Source organism: Protopterus annectens, chromosome 8.part0, assembly GCF_019279795.1.
Source record: "Protopterus annectens isolate FY-2018-M chromosome 8.part0, PAN1.0, whole genome shotgun sequence".
Taxonomy (NCBI): Eukaryota; Metazoa; Chordata; order Ceratodontiformes; family Protopteridae; genus Protopterus; species Protopterus annectens.
The window spans coordinates 1,145,523,970-1,145,541,237 of NC_056741.1; the positions used below are offsets into that span (position 1 = coordinate 1,145,523,970).

General features: G+C 40.8%; 1 protein-coding gene across 1 annotated transcript in view; it reads right to left on the minus strand.

Moving 5' to 3' along the window:
* Window positions 1-17,268, minus strand: part of LOC122808415 (F-BAR domain only protein 1-like) — a 2,144,012-nt gene that overhangs the window by 385,446 nt on the left and 1,741,298 nt on the right. The window contains exon 19 of the mRNA XM_044079378.1: window positions 5,485-5,603. Coding sequence (XP_043935313.1) covers window positions 5,485-5,603 — 119 coding nt within the window. The remainder of the gene's footprint in view (window positions 1-5,484; window positions 5,604-17,268) is intronic.

Consider the following 17,268-nt stretch of genomic DNA (forward strand, 5'->3'; position numbering starts at 1 on the left):
TCACCCCGGGGATCACGTCAGTCAACCTGCTAGACAGGGGTCCAGGGAAGTAAATAGTGTGGGAAGAAATAGTCAAGGAATTGTTATGGCTAGGCTTTCATAGGCCCTAGGGCTGATAGCCTAGTACCAATCTATGAACCTATGAAGCACTGGTTACCCAGAGAAAAGTACCTTTCCATGTAAATTATGTACATGCTGCAAGTATAGTTTCACTACTAATGAGTTTATACACCCACGAACTGGCAAAAAATTTTACTGTGGCAGTTATGCAGACTGTAGAACTAAACACTTAGTACAGGCAGCAGTTTGTGGCTTATGCACATGCTTCTACATTGGTAAAACTGATAGATCCTTTAAGGAATGCATCTCAAAGCATATAAGTGATATCACGCTTAAGGATACCAAAAATCCACATTTTCTTCTTCATCATCATCATCATCATCATCATCTTTTGGCTGTTCCCATTAGGGGTCACCACAGTGGATCATCTGTTTCCATTTCTTCCTATCCTCTGCATCATGCTCTTTCACACCAACCGCCTGCATGTCCTCTCTCACCACATCCATAAACCTTATCTTAGGCCTTCCTCTTTTCCTCTTACCTGGCAGCTCCATCCTTAGCATCCTTTTCCCAATATACCCAGCATCCCTCCTCAGCACATGTCCAAACCAACGCAATCTCGCCTCTCTTGCTTTGTCTCCAAACTGTCCAACCTGAGCTGACCCTCTAATATACGGATTCCTAATCCTGTCCAATCTAGTCACACCCAGTGCAAATCTTAACATCTTTAACTCTGCTACATCCAGCTCTGACTCCTGCCTTTTCGTCAATGCCACAGTCGCCAGCCCATATAACATAGTTGGGTCTCACTACCCTCTTGCAGACCTTCCCTTTCTCTCTTACTGGTACCCGTCTGTCACAAATCACTCCTGACATTCTTCTCCACCCAGCCTGTACTCTCTTCTTCACCACTCTTCCACACTCACTATTACTCTGAACTATTGATCCCAAGTACTTAAACTCATCCACCTTTACCAACTCTACTCCCTGCATCCTCACCATTCCTCTACCCTCCCTCTCATTTACACACATATATTCTGTTTTAGCCCTGCTGACCTTCATTCCTCTCCTCTCTAAACCATATCTCCACCTCTCCAGGGTCTCCTCAACCTGGTCCCTACTCTCAATACATATCACAATGTCATCTGCAAACATCATAGTCCACGGGGCCTCCTGTCTGATCTCATCTGTCAACCTGTCCATCACCACTGCAAATAAGAAAGGTCTCAGAGCTGATCCTTGACGTAATCCCACCTCCACCTTAAACGTATCTGTCACTCCCACTGCAGTCCTCACCAATGCTACACTACCCTTGTACATATCCTGTACCACTCTTACATACTTCTCTGCCACTCCAGACTTCCTCATACAATACCACAACTCCTCTCTAGGCACCCTGTCATATGCTTTCTTTAAGTCCACAAAGACACAATGCAACTCCTTCTGACTTTCGCTGTATTTCTCCAACAACACTCTCAGAGCAAATATTGCATCTGTATTGCTTTTCCTAGCATGAAACCATACTGCTGATCACTAATCATAATCTCCCTTCTTAACCTAGCTTCCACTACTCTTTCCCATAACCTCAAGCTGTGACTGATCAATTTTATCCCTCTGTAGTTACTGCAGCTCTGCACATCACCCTTATTCTTAAGGATAGGTACCAAAAACTTTTGTTCCACTTGTCAGGCATCCTCTGACTTTCCAAAATTTCATTAAACAACCTGGTTAAAAATTCCACTGCCATTTCTCCTAAGCACCTCCATGCTTCCACTGGTATATCATCTGGGACAACAGCCTTTGCATTCTTCATCCTCTTCATAGCTATCCTTATGTCCTCCTTGCTAATCCGTTTCACTTCCTGATTCACTATCCCCACATCTTCCAACCTTCTCTCTCTCATTCTCTTCATTCATCAGCCCTTCAAAGTACTCTTTCCATCTACTCAACACACTCTCCTCACTTGTGAGTACATTTCCCTCACTGTCACCCTTACCTGCTGCACATCTTTCCCAGCTCTGTCCCTCTGTCTAGCCAATCGGTACAGGTCCTTTTTTCCCTCTTTAGTATCCAATCTCTCATACAACTCTCCATATGCCTTATCCTTAGCCTTCGCCACCTCTCTCTTTGTCATGTGCCTCATCTTCTTATAATCATGTCTGCTTTCTTCATCTCTTTGACAATCCCACTTCTTTGCCAACCTCTTCCTCTGTATACTTTCCTGTACTTCCTCATTCCACCACCAGGTCTTTTTAAGGGGTCCATATTAGAACATCAAAGTTTCAGAACTTTGAATGTTTTAATATCGACCCCTATTCAGAGATGGAAGGGCATTAGTTTACATTTATGGCTCTGGAGGTAACAAGGATTACTATTAGAGGAGGAGGCATTACCTTGAAAACTAAAATAAATGACATGAAATGGATTGCTAAGTTACAAGCCTGTGTTTTTCCAGGCTTGAATGTGAATATTCCATTGAAACCATCTCTAAAAGGGCAGAGATTAATGAGGAAGGTCTAAATTGTTAATAAGTGGGCCTTGCCCTGAATTCCAGCAGTTGATTGTTTTTTAAGTACTTTAAATTGCACTGTCTCTTTCAATGGTATTAGATCTGATGAATGGTTTGTGTGTTACCCAAAAGCGCTGATCTGATTTTATTTTGTTGTTTAATTAAAGTTTTATGTCCTATGGTCTGGTGGCAGCACTTGTTCATAGGTAGATACTCGGCTATCGGCCCTAGGGCCCATACAAGCCTAGCCAAAAAATGTACGTTTATTTTCTACTTATTGTGCTGTTTCTGGTACCTGTCTTTGCTTGTTGGCTCCTGCTTACTTGGATACAAAGTCTGATATATATATATATATATATATATATATATATACACGCACACACACACACACATATATATATACATATATATATATATATATATATATATATATATATATATATATATATATACTACATATACACACACACACATATTTTATACATATATATATATATATATATATATATATATATATATATATATATATACTACATATATGCACACACACACACACACACACACACACACACACACACACACATTTTATATATAAATACACATACACAACCCGGTGGGCATGGAGACCATCTCATTTCATTGGGTATCCAAAGTAGTAAAGCAGGAAAAGGATGCAGACATAGTCTATGAGGAACTGTCTTCTGTAGACTAATATGATTTGTTGATTTTTTTTCCTTGGGACAAAATGACAGAAATAATTTAAACAATATGACTATCCTTCCACACAGACACAATATCTGCTCCTGGCTCATTCCTCTTTCTAGGGATCACTATTCTCCCAAGTTATGCACATCTCTATTACAGATCACTACATGTTATTGTCCTACACTTTCAAACAACTGAAGCGAAGTCTCTGTGGTCTTCGCCTCTCAAAGTAACTAAGCACAGACTCTGACTGCCAGGCCTTAAGCCATATAACTTAATCAAAAAGTGACAGTGTGGGGATTATCTCTGCATTTTATAATTCCTTTGCCAAGATGCCCAAAATACATGACTACTTGCAAAATAAGCCTGTTAAATCCACCACTGGATTATTTTAGGATTCAATATCTTCCCACAAAGACAAGGACTCTTACAAAGAACTATACAGGTTTTGTTTATGCTTTCTTCCACATTTTAGGTAGCTACCACTTGAGATTTCATGTGATATACTGATAAAATGAGGTGTAAAATATGTAAAATGCTAAATTAAACCAATGATCTGACTCCTTTAAACATTGCCATAGGAATGGTGTAGTGAACTTTACTTGCTTTTAACTCAGCTCATCTTTCTCACCACTAATCTTTGTCAGTTGAACCTGTTCCCTGCCAGAGGAAAAGGGCCTCATAAAATATATTATAAATACTTCTTGCTGCATACTTCCCTCTCCAAGCCAGTGCAGTTCTAGAGCTGACCTACTCCCAATATCTCAAGAGTTATCATGCTACAAGGTTCCTTACATTAACAGTCTGGCCTCCACCTGTGTAGGTCTAAACCAGTGGTTGCCAATTTTCTGATTAATTCACCCAATATTTTGGGTTATATGGTTTGTGAGATGCTAGTGATGGCCCACTTTTTGCCTAAACCAGCGGCTGCCTAATCTGCGATTAGTTCTAATATTCTGGATTGTGTGGCTTGTGTGAGAAACTAGTGGTGATCTGTTTTAGCCAAACCTATGCCTGCCTAATCTAAATTTTTGTGATCTTCACTCTATACTTCACACCTCAGTTACTTTAAGGCTGTCAAGAGCAATGTTGCCCACATGATTAGAATTATATTTTTAGTTGCAACATAGGCAAAAGAGTGGCTAGAAATAGCAAATTTCTTCAACTGTGCCCTCTCATTCCCCACTAGATAGTAACGCAGATGTTCTCAAGCAGTCACCAAAGGGAAGCAATCACATTATTGCAACTGTACTCCTTAAAATTCAGAACATTTTTCTGTGCATTTTTGTCTCACTGCCTGCTGCATATCAAGCCTGCCTAATTGGGGTCAGCCCATTTGCTCCCCCTACTAAGTAAATACCCACGAGTTATCTGGGCTGCAGTCAAGCCTTCACTCTTCTGAGCCACACAGCAGGGTACTCTTCAGCACACTGACCCCTTCAGATTCTCCTAAGTTACCTTGCTCCTTGAAAGAAGTTCTTTTCTTTTGCTCCTCCTAATAGAAGCTTCACTATACCTTTTTTGTGCAAGAGAGGACATAAACTAAATGCTATCCTCCAGTAACAGCAGCATGCACTAAGGACAACTAGCTCTTGCTAGGAAAGCTATCTTAAACAGAGGTACCTGGCCAGTGACTGGAGATTATCAAGATAGCTCTACACTGCAGGCCCCTAAGTATCATTTCCATCATGGCTTCCTGGATTTTTGTCTCCACTGTCATTAAATAATTATCCATATAAATGCCCAGGTACTTAAATCCTCTGTCTCATTTGAGAGACATAAGTCTTCAGTACCTTTTACTCCACATCAGGCTACAATGGCTTCATTACTGCTCTGATCCTGTATTTTGGTTCTTGCAGCAAAGTGCATCTCTAAATTGTTGAAGATGGTTTCATTAAAAGTGTATGGGGTAGAATGACAATGAATCATAAGCTGAACATGTAATGTGAAACTGAAATTGTTTTTCTCAAAGGAGCAAAACCAGGTTCTGTTCTCTTCTTAGAATAAGCTACATTCAATTTAAAATGCAAATCAGGTTAATACTTCCATGATGAAAATGGAGAATATGGATAAAATGTATGCTAGCCCCTTCACTAGTCTATGACAAAACATTGGTAATTGAACAATAAATGATTACTAAATGCATATTTAAAGGTTAAACAAAAATGTGTTAAAAGTGACTACATGTGATAACAGTACAGTTTACATACCTGATCAGCGCACCCATTTAGCTGTCCTGTAGATAAGCGTTTTGATTTAAATCGACGTGGAGGCACTGCTACTGGACTTTGTCTGTCATTTATGTCCACATCAGACTGGTTTGAAGGTTCTTAAAATAATACAAAATATTATTACTGGAGGATGTGTACATGCTTTTAAACCTGTTGCAACATACCATATCACAGATACAGTTATACAATATCCCATATAAAATCTTCCAATAAATTCTCTTCAATTCTACATTTTATCGGTCTAAACTGAGCTCAGTATGACTTCAGAATAAACACTGAAAATGACACAGGTTTAAGCATGCTAGTGGCTGCAATGTAAGTGCTCTACTAAAGTAACTAAACCAGGAATAACTGTTATACAATCATCTCCAAAGGACAAAATTCAGGCAATCTGCTTATTGTTGGGTGTGGGAGGAGGGGACATACATTTAAAAGCATGCACTAGTTATCTTGTTGCCTCTCTTCAATTTAATATAGCCTATGCAATCCCAATCATTTCAAGTCCCCCTAATTTTACATGGCCATGGACTTTGAAATTGAACCCCTCTTTATTCTTCATATGTCAAGCTTGGTAAAGCTATACGATAATCTGTTTTTAGTGATCGGGTTACCTTTCTTTATTCAGATAATACCAAAATTGCTTTAGGGAACATTATTGTCTTGTTAACACTAAGAATTAGCACTCCTTTTCTACAGGTCTTAAAAAACAGTAAGAAGGTGGGTAAGTGATCTCAGTCACCATATCACTTTCCCATAATTCTTAACAGCCCACTTTTCTATACCTTCAGACCAAACTGATGAAAATATGTAATTTTTTGTTTGAAAATTACTGTGATTTGATGACTGCACTACAAATAACAAGTACTCATGGACTACATATATGACTATCTTACGTGTATGCTGGTGCCACTGTATTCATTACTGTAACACCTCTAACGTCAAAATATTGGATTATTAAGGTTTGTATATGACATCTCATTTATGTGCAGCTTTTTATCTCGGGTTTCAATGAAAATGGGCCACCTCAGTACCTAAAGGCAAACAATTTACCTCCTCAGTTTGCTTTCAGACCCCCTGATACAGCGTCACTGTAGCAATATTAAATCTTCACAAACCAAGAATAGTAAGAATTTGGTTAAAAAAAAAATCTTGTCTCCAACTTAAAGTTAAGGTAACACCCCACTCCAAAAAGATGTGGGAGTCGGGGATAGTGGCACACTGGTCGAATGCCTTCTATCCTTTGATGCAGCTTCATGACTCAGGATATCCTTATATTTAGAGCAGCTTATAACTAAAGGTATCTCATCTAGGTCCAAAGATATTACCCCTCTGTTGTTGTGTCTTTCGGCTTTTCCAGGTTAGGGGTCGCCACAGCGGAACTCCGGTCCGCTAATGATTGGCAGTAGATTTTTACGTGCCGAGTTAGATCAATTATAGAGTTGTATCACCCGTCTGTATTCTTCTCTAATTAGATCAATTATATAGTAAAGTGACCCCTTCGTTATGTTCTTGTCCAGACAGATCAGACAGCTAGAAGGGCCTTAGGTGTCCCTAATTAAGAAAGTTACTGGTCTAAAGACCCTTGGGTACTAAAATAGGCATAAAAACTCACTACACTCCATGTCTTACATACTCTTATGTGGAGATCTATGTTCCACTAAGGGACCAACCCTTCTTGAGCTCTTGTGAATCTTCAAGACAAACAGTTCCAAAAACACCAGAAATACAGATATGAATCTTCATCAAAATACATACAAAATGGATTGGAGGGACATACTAATTACCCAGAACTTATTCTACCTCTGTAAAAAGCTACCTTGCAACAAAACAATTAATTCAGCATCACACAGACTTGTCCAACAGACATATCTGAACATGCACCATTGGAAGTGACAATTAGGTTCACTCCAGCCTGAGGAATTCACTGACATTGGAGATTCCCTACCTTAAGTAAGGTTCCATTCTCAAATGGTGCAGGGATTTATCTGAAAAAAAGAAACAAATGGTGGTACCCACGAAGAGTGGGATAATTAGATGCTGGGATGGGCCGAAGATAAGCACAGTGGCAAACGTACAATTCTTTGTTAAATAAATCTGTGTCGGAAGGAAATGTTGTTTATACGCAAATAAAAGTGAATTGAGAAGCCTGGTTATAGAGTACAGTGTCTCCCTTGTTATTTTCCTGTCCAGACAAATCAGACAGCTAGAAGGGACCTAGCAGTGGATTGGTGGAGGACCAGGGTATGTAGATCAGAGTAAGAAGTTAAACAAAGATATATGGGAATTCTGGATAAGGTATCGGTTTTTGAAAAAGGAAGTTTGGACACTTATTTCTACACTTCTCCATGTTGTCAAAAACAAAAGTTATGTACTTACCATAACATTCCATGTGTGTTGTCCATATTCTCAGTGATGGGTCGGATCTAATCTGTTGGATCCGTCTCAGTCATTTTGCTAGCTCAAGGTCTTCAGCAAAGCTCGTGGGCCTCTTTTACCCATAATGCAACCCCCTAGCTTCCTCAGATCTTGTCTGCCCCTAGCAGTGTCATAGAGTTAAAAAAAAAATATATATATATACATATATATATATATATATATATATATATATATATATATATATATATATATATATATCTGGGTCTACCTGATAACACCGACATGCCAAAACACAGACAACGAAATAACCGACAAGACAAAACCGAAAGAAACCGAAAGTTCAAAAACACGAAACTTCACATGCCCGACAAACCACAATCCCGACCAATCAACAAAACAAATCCCTTTCCCGAAAAACACACACACACAACACAAGCACACCAAAAACCTGACAAAGATACACTAAACCTTACATACACAACTATCTATGCACTAACCTTAACCCAAACCCTAACCCTAAGGTCCGTCACTATCACACACTTACCTTACCCGCACCCTCACCCTAACTCACTTAATCCGCCCCTAACCCTTAAGTCTGTCACTATCACACACTTACCTTACCCGCACCCTAATCCTAACTCACTTAATCTGCCCCTAACCCTCACGTCCGTCACTATTGCAAACTTACCTGAGCCGCACCCTACCCTAACGTCCGTCACTATCACATACTTACCTTTTCAGGTAGACCCATATATATATATATATATATATATATATATATATATATATATATATATATATATAGGTTCATAGGTAGGTACTAGGCTATCGGCCCAAGGGCCTACGTAAGCCTAGCCAACAAGGTTCCCTGGCTTACGCCACCCAAGAAAGTTATTTTCCTCTGCCACTGTCGAGCAGAGACACAGAAGTGATCCCCGCGGTGTATTTCCTATTTCCCATCCACTCATCAAGATTTTTCTTGAAGAGTGCTAATGAAGAACTTTGCTTGACATAGATGGGTAGCCTGTTCCAGAGTATGGGAAGTCTCTGGGATAGGAATCTATCCCTCCAGCATGTCCTGTTTATTGTAGTGACAAGGTTTAGGTCCCTAGAACATGTAGCTCAGAGGGATTGGGATTTCTTTAGGCATAGCATGTCCAACAGCTCTGGGTTTGACATAGCTTTATATGTTAGGCAGAGATCACCTCTGAGTAGGCGATATGCTACGGAGTAAAGCTGGAGTTTTTTGAGGCGGTCATTGTAGGGCATTTGTTTGAGTCCAGTAATCCTCTTTGTGAGGTACTTCTGTGGCCTTTCCAACTGCTGCAGATGTCTTGTGAGGTACATTCCAAAAGGGGGGGGGGTTGTACTCTATACTGGGTCTAATGAGTGTCGAGTAGAGGGGAACGATGACCTCTTTTTTCCTGGATGAGAACCCTTTTATGATGAGGTGTGCCATGTAGAAGGACTTCCTGACTACTGTGGCAATGTGACTATCAAAGGTTAGACTACTGTCCAACTGGGTCCCAAGGTCTCTTATCACGCATTCGGTGTTAAGTAGATTGCTGCCTATGTGGTAGTTCATGGGTACAGAGTTTTTACCAAAGGGGATGACACTGCACTTTTTGGCATTGAGCTTGAGGCCATGGCTCTGACACCAGGCATCTGTCTCAGAGAGGCCCTTGTGTAGGATGTTCACATCATTTGGGGACTTGACTATGGCTCATAGTTTGCAGTCATCTGCAAACTTCATTAGCCAGAGGCCTTCTGTGTTAGCCTGTATTTCAGAGAAGTAGATACCAAACAGGAGCGGTCCCAGGACGGTACCCTGTGGTACTCCACTTGTCACTGGTTTGAGGTCAGATTTGGAGTCTGCAACTTTTACAGTGTGGGTTCTGTCAGTGAGCCAGTTGGCAACCCATCTTGTGATGTATGGATTTATGCCTAGTTTATTGAGTTTAGCTATAATTCCAGAATGGGGGATGGTGTCGAAAGCCTTGGCGAGGTCAAGATAGGCTGTGTGAACCACCTTACCCTCATACTATGGCTTTGGTGACTGCCTCAAAGAAGTCAATCAGGTTTAGGAGGCATGATCTGCCTTTCACAAACCCGAACTGGGTGGGATCCATAATTTGGAGGTTACCAATGTCTTTGTTTATGAGTTCCATGATGAAACGTTCCATGGCTTTGCAGACCAGGCTCGTCAGGCTAGTAGGTCTATAGTTCCCGGGATCAGTGGTGGCTCCCCCTTTGTGGAGTGGGATAACTGTTGCTGTGCGCCATTCAGTGGGTACAAAGCCTGATGCGAGGCTATTACTGAACATGGTGCTTAAGTGGGGAGCCAGTTCATTCTGAAGTTCATGTAAAACGCAGCCTGGGATGTTGTCCGGTCCCATGGATGCTGTGTTTTTGGCTTTAGAGAGTGCAGCTTTCACCTCCGTAGTTGTGATTACAGGGACTCTGCATTCTTCCTGTATAAATATGGGCCCTTTAGGGGGTGAGTCGGGGGGGGTAAAGTTAGCACTGAATCTATCTGCCAGGATGTTGGCAATATCAGTTGTTTCTGTAATTTTCCTGCCTTTGTGCTGTAACTCAGAGCAGATCTGGGTGTTGCCATTGAGATTCTTGACATAGCTATAGAATGCTTAGTGGCTGTCCTTGGAATTAGTGGCGATTTTATTTTTGTAGCTAGCTATGGAGGATCTTATAAGGGATCTCAGCTTCTTACTGAGGCTGACCAGGGAGCTCCTCCACTCATGGGATTTTACTCTCTTTTGCAACAGTTTCTTCCTTCTGTTGTACAGTTTGTTTATGGCAGGAGACCACCAGATTGGCTTCCTTTTTTTGGAGGATAGCGTTTTAGTTCTGTTTGGGATAGCACGATCCATGCACTCATGTAAGTGCTTATAGAGTGCATTTGTGTAGGATTCAGCAGTTGTAACTGTATTGTCCATCTGCATGGGTGTCATGAAGTTCACTACTTCTGTCTTAAGAAGCATGAAATTGGCTTTGGAGAAATTTTTTACTGTGGTTTCCTTAATGGGGGGGGGTGGGATGTGGATATCAAGGGTGATTAGCTTATGGTCGGATCGGACCAACGAGGAGTTGACTTCAGGTGTGGAACACCGGTCACTCATGTTGGTAATGACTAGGTCTAGGATATTGTTGCCCCTGGTGGGGGTGTGGATAAGTTGATCTAGGGCATTGGAGTTTATGAATTCCAGAAAGCGTTGCGCTAAGGAGTTGGTACATGAGTAGTTTTCCCAGTTAATGGTGGGGTAGTTGAAGTCACCCAAAATTATATATATATATCTATCCCTCAAAAAATACACAAGAACAAATTTTGAGGATATATGGCCCTGTAATATCCAAATTGTGCTACTTAGTCTCCCAAGAGGACGGGGCGGGGGGGTATGGTGGAAGGGTTGTGAGAATAAAGGGTGAGATGGGCAACCCACATGGAATGCCATGGTAAGTACATAACTGTTTTATGTGATGTTGTCAATCTTGCCTTTATTCTCACTGATGGGACCCCGTCCCAAGCAACCTGACTCTTGGGTGGCTCATGGGAGAATATTCCTCAGAACCATAGAACCGAAAGAGGATCTACTACTAGAAGCCAAATCCACTTTGTAATGAGTAAAAGGTATGAGGTTTTGCTCAAGTTTATTTATTTGTTTTTTGTTGACTGGGTTAGACCAAATGGGTCAAGTGACCCATTTTCAGTGGAGACCCGAGGAGAAAAGCTCCACATAGAACAAAACAAAAATACAATATATTAACAATACAAGAATTATACTCACGCTGCAATGACATATCAACAGGCAATATACAAAACAGCAAATATAAAATGGAGAAAAAAGCTGCAGAAGATAACAGAGTATAAAAGTTTTTATACAAAAGATAAAAAAATTATCACTGTTCTCATATTAACATAACAAATAAACCAGAGACATATATGTAGAACTTATAAGATAAAACAGATAGGAGAATAAAAAAGTAATACTGATGTAGAAATGGAGAGACAGAGAAGGCATAAATGAGAGTTAAGTATAAGCAGGTAAGAGAAAAGTAGAATAGGAGCAAGACATTTAATCTGTTTTGGAACTAGAACGTGAATTAAAACATATAACTCATAAGTAGAGTGAAGAGACGTTGTACATTATATGTAATATTTTCTTAAGGAAAGCAGAGTATGATTAAGAGAGACTGAGGAGTCAGGTAGGGTGAATGCAGGAGCAGGAAAAAAAGTATTAGCAAGGTAGTCTTGTAGTTCTTTTTTGAAGAGCGAGGTAGATGTGATAGAACATATATTACAAGGGAGTTTGTTCCAAATATGGGGTATTGAGCATTTATAGAGCAATTTGCCTATTGTTTTGCTTGGCTTGTCGGTGTTGAGTAGTAATTGTTCTGAGCTATGCAGAGGACGTGCAGGTACATAGAGGTATATAAGACTGGTCAGAGAGGGACAGATTGTGGGTTTGTTAATTAGTAAATGGGCCATTTGTAGCTGAGATAGCTGGAGAAGTTGAGGGAACTCAAGCCAGTTTAGCTGTTTAAGAGAGAGGTAGTGGTGAGTTTTGTAAGGGAGGTTACAGGCAAATCTAGCAGTTTGGCTGTACGTTTGTTCAAGTTTGGCTATAAGGTTGGTCTGGAGGTGGGTAAATATAGGGGAAGAGTAGAGTAGGCAGGGGAGGAGGCAGGCTTGGGCAAGAGAAGCCCTTGCGACACTGGATAGATATTTTTTGTTATTATATAGTAGACCCATTTTTTTTATTAGTTTTTCAATGCAATGCTGGATGTGAAGGTCAAATATTACTGGACTGTCTATTGCAATACCTAGGAGTTTGGTATGGCAGTCAGCATGTATGATAGTGCTGTCCAGGGAAGAGATATAGAAGGAGCCACTATGCTTGGGCATGGATTTAGGAAGGAAAAGAAGTAATTTAGTTTTTTTAGGGTTAAGGATGAATTGGTTGTTGATCAGCCAATGTTCAATGGTGTTGAAAGCATTCTAAGTACAGTTGTGGAGGTCAGTGAGGTTATTAGAGCAGGTAACAAGAGTAGTCATCCACATACTGAATCAGTGATCAAGTGCAGCAGGTGGAGATGAGACTGTCTGTAAAGATGATTAAGAATAGAGGACCTAAGATGGATCCTTGAGGTACCCCGGTTTAGACAAATCGGAAAGGAAAGCTAGAGGATTGCCATCTAACTGACTGCAGTCTGTTGTTAAGACAGCTTATAGAACCAAAGAATAGTGGAGGAAGAGAGGTTTAGATTGGATAGTTAATAGGAGCTTAGGGTGGGAGACAGTGTCAAATGCCTTGGAAAGGTCGAGGAAGAGACAACACCAGTTTATTGTTGTCTCTAGCCCCAGCGACAGACTGGGTGAAGGATAGAAGGGCTGTGGAGGTGCTGTGATGAGGCCTGAAGCCATGTTGAGAGGTGGTCAAAAGCTTCTCTTGAAGTAGGTATTTGAGAAGTTGCTTATGAATGCATTTCTCAAGGATTTTTGAGAGGGGGAAGAGTATGGCTATGGGTCAAACGTTGGAGGGATCTGTGGAGTTACCTACTTTGTGAAGAGATATAGTATAGAAGGATTTTCATATGTCAGGGACAGTGGATTGTTTGATGGAGAGGTTAATAAGGATAGAGATGGGGTAAAAGATAGCATTAGCTGCAAGTCTGAGAAATTCTGGTGGTAGGTTGTCAGAGGAGGGGGAGCAAGTTTTGCGTTTTTGTGTTTTAGGGAGAAGGTGATGGGGAGGCAGGTGCTTGGGGTGGTGGGGGTTGTGTTTGGTTTTGGCTAGGGGGGGTCAGTTTACAAATGGATTCTATGAAGTAATTGTTGAGTGAAGTGGCAGTTTCACGTATCTTATTGGGGAAAGGGTTTGGAGTAGTGGTTTTACCTGGGTGAAGAAGTGTGTTCACGGTGTGCCAGAATTTATTTGGGTTTGAGAGATAGAATTTTTTCTCATCTTGAATGATGTGTTTTTTGTGAGGTTTCTTAGTTCTTTGAATTTAAGGAGGAGAGGGGAGGATTATGACTTTAACCATTGCTTCCAAGTACTGTCTCCAAGTTTCATTATGGAGAGGGTGTTTTTGGTGAGCCAGGGAGCAGGGTTTGTTTTGACTTTAATTTTCTTAACAGGTGCTAGGGAGTTCACTACGTTAAGGAAAGTATTGCTGAACTTAAGAATAGCATCATTTAGTGGAAGGTTATAGAGGTATGACCAATTAACTAGAGAGAGTTGGTTGTTAAAGGTTTCCCCCATTGAAGCTAGGTAGACTGTGGAATTCCCTATAGAGCTGGGTTTTGGTGGTGTGGGAGAGCAGTCTTTGAATGAAGGTAGGGAGGTGGTTACTTAGTGAGTCGGGTATAGCAGTAGGATTGTGGCAGTGGTTAGAGTTGGATGTTAGTATCCAATCTAGGGACGAGGAGGTGTTTTTGTTAATATGGGTGGTGGGTGTGATAAGTTGACTGAAACTGTAAAGGATAATGCTAAGAGTAGGAGAATTAGTTGACAGCTTATTCCAATCAATATTGACATCTCCCAGTATGACATTCTCATAGGGCAAATGTTGGGAGATCCAGGATAGAATGGATTCTAGAATAGCTATATTATTGCCAGGAGAAATATATATGGCATCAATAGCAATTTTTTTGTGTGGATTAAGGTGACAGCTGAGAATGATAAACTTGGCTGGATGAAAGTCAGGGATGGGGATGGATGGGGGGAGAGATTAAATAGCACTGAGTACATGATAGCAACACCTCCCCCCTTTTTTAGAGGGTCTGTCATGACAGAAGATGTAACAACAAAGGCGGGTGGGATTTCAGAATTTGAAATCTGAGGTTTTAGCCAAGTTTCAGACAGTGTTAGGATGTGAGGAGAATGATGGCTATCCAAGCGTGTAGATCAGAAATTTTATTGGCTAGACTTTGACGGTTGAGAGAGTAGATAGAGATGTGTTCTGTTGGAGAGGAGGGGTGTTGATTTATAGTAGATGAGCTAGCAGCAATGGGGATATTGGTAGAGGATGGGCTAGAATTGGGGTGGATGTCTCCATCTAGCAGGAGGGTTAAAAGAAGATTAGGTTTGGTGTAATATAAATAGTGATTGGAGGTTTTTACCTTATATTTGGGGGTAGACTGAGTATGGCTGAAATGTGTTATTTTGTAGAACTGAGTGTAGGAGGAGTTATAGAGTGAGGGGAAGATAAGAAAAGACAGGGTAGTATTGTAAGATGTTTGAAAGAGTTGGAAATAGTGTCAAGTAGAATAGGTTAGTGTAATAAGAAGATAAGAATGAGAGGATAAGGAGAAAGGGAGATAGGAGAAAGTTTGCTAACATGTTATGTAATGGTTTGGGTAATGGCTTGGGTGAGACAGGCAGATGAAAGACTGCAGTGAATAAAACAATGAGACAGGTAGATGAAAGACTGCAGAGAATAAAAGGGTGTTGGAAAGGGTATTCGGGTAGGCAGGTTAGAGCAAGAAAGATGTTATTTGAAAGATGAAGCATACAGGCAGAGATGGAGCAGGAGGGACAGTAATTGGAGTCTGGGACTGATGCACAAGTGGGTGGCGTGAGTAGTATTACAGGGAGAGAGCAAGGAAGAGGGAGGGATTAGAGTTTGGGTAGGGGATGGACTGTTATAGGTTAATTGTAGGAGTGGAGGGGTTTCAAATGAGGTGTGGAAGAATAAATAAATTATCCCTGGGTGGGTGGGAATGAGGGTAGGGTAGGGGAGTGGAGAGAGCCTGAGCGTAGTGAAGGTGAATAGAGCAGGCTGGTCCAGGTCTGTTAATGTGCTGAGAGAAAACACACACGCACACACACACACACACACACACACACACACACATGCGTACAAAAAAAAAAAAACAAACAGGTAAGTATATATAAGATGGTAGAGAGGAAGGCAGAGGACTGGTCCAGCAAAGAGTAAATTATAGAAGGCAGAGGAAAAGATAATTCTGGATAAGAACTAAAGGCTGGTAGAATAGGAAATAGAGACTGCTGAGACATGAAGTATTAAATAACGTGTATATTGCAGTTAAAGCCTTTATAGTTTATAACAAAGTAAAGGCTTTATAGTTTATAACTAAGTAATAGTGACTGATAGTGGGGAGTTGTAGGTTGGAGTCAAATAGGAAAGTGGGTGAGTGTAAAAACGGTAGCGGGGGGGGTACAGGGGAGAGGAAGGAGATCTAAGACTACCAGAGGAGAGAGAGGTAGGGGATAGTAGAGGGAGGGGATTGGAGATGTTAGCCAGACAGCAAGAGGAATCAGTAGTCTGAGCAGGGTAGTCTCAAAGGGTAGATCTTTGGCTAAAAATAAGATGTGGGAGAGGGGCTAGAGCACGGACTGGTGATGTATGGAGAGCCATTACAATAAAGCAGAATTCTAAAGTTGTTACAAGCTACTGGGTGTACATCTACTAAACTGACAGAAAGTCCTTGGGAAATGTCTGGGTGCAAGATACCAGGAAAGTCAAGCTCCAAAGTGTAGGTTTCACTCTTGTCACACAGGCAGGTCAGTGGCTTAGTAGACCAGTGAGAAGTTGGAAGTAGTACCTAAAATAATAGGAGAGGGAGTGATTAGCAGGGGGGAGGTGAAAAAGGTATCAGGCAAAGGCAGGAACAGCAGATGGTGCAGAGCAGATGAAGTACAGATGGGTGGGAGAGTAGAGGTAGCAGTATTAAGAGTAAAGTTGTAGTATATAGGGAATAAGAAAGACAGCAGAAATACACACAGTTGGGTTATTAACACAATCTTATACTGAGCATTTGTTCACTGAAGACAGTTGTAAAGTTAGTATTTCCAAACATGAGTAATGACAAAGCAGAAAACAAAAATCAAACAAAAACAAGATTATTAACCATGCTATGTGTATATCCCTGCTGTTGTGCTTAGTAAAAAGGGTTCTGCTAGATAGCAGTATTATGGGAGATAGATGTAAGCTAACACTGTTGTGGGAAATGTACAGGACTACTCAAAGTTAGATGATTAATAACACGCTGGCAGAAATGTATGATAAACAGCAAGCAAAAAGAGGAGGTAGGTACCAACTAGGAAGGATTGGGCAGTTCACCTGAAAATCTAAAGGTAATAGGCAGACAGCAGGAGGGTTATATGCCACACTGTAATGTGGTGGTTAACTCAGCTATAGCAGTTACCATCCAAAAGGATGAAAAAAATATTCATTACAGGACCTCGTAAACTATGGAAGCCGGAAATGCAGTCTGAATGTGCCTAGGGATAGATGACTACAAATGTACCCATTACACTGTGGTTGGAGGACAACTAGTAGAACTTACAAAAACATTAGCATACATAAAGAGCATTTAAAAAATAAATGAACCAAATGCATACATAT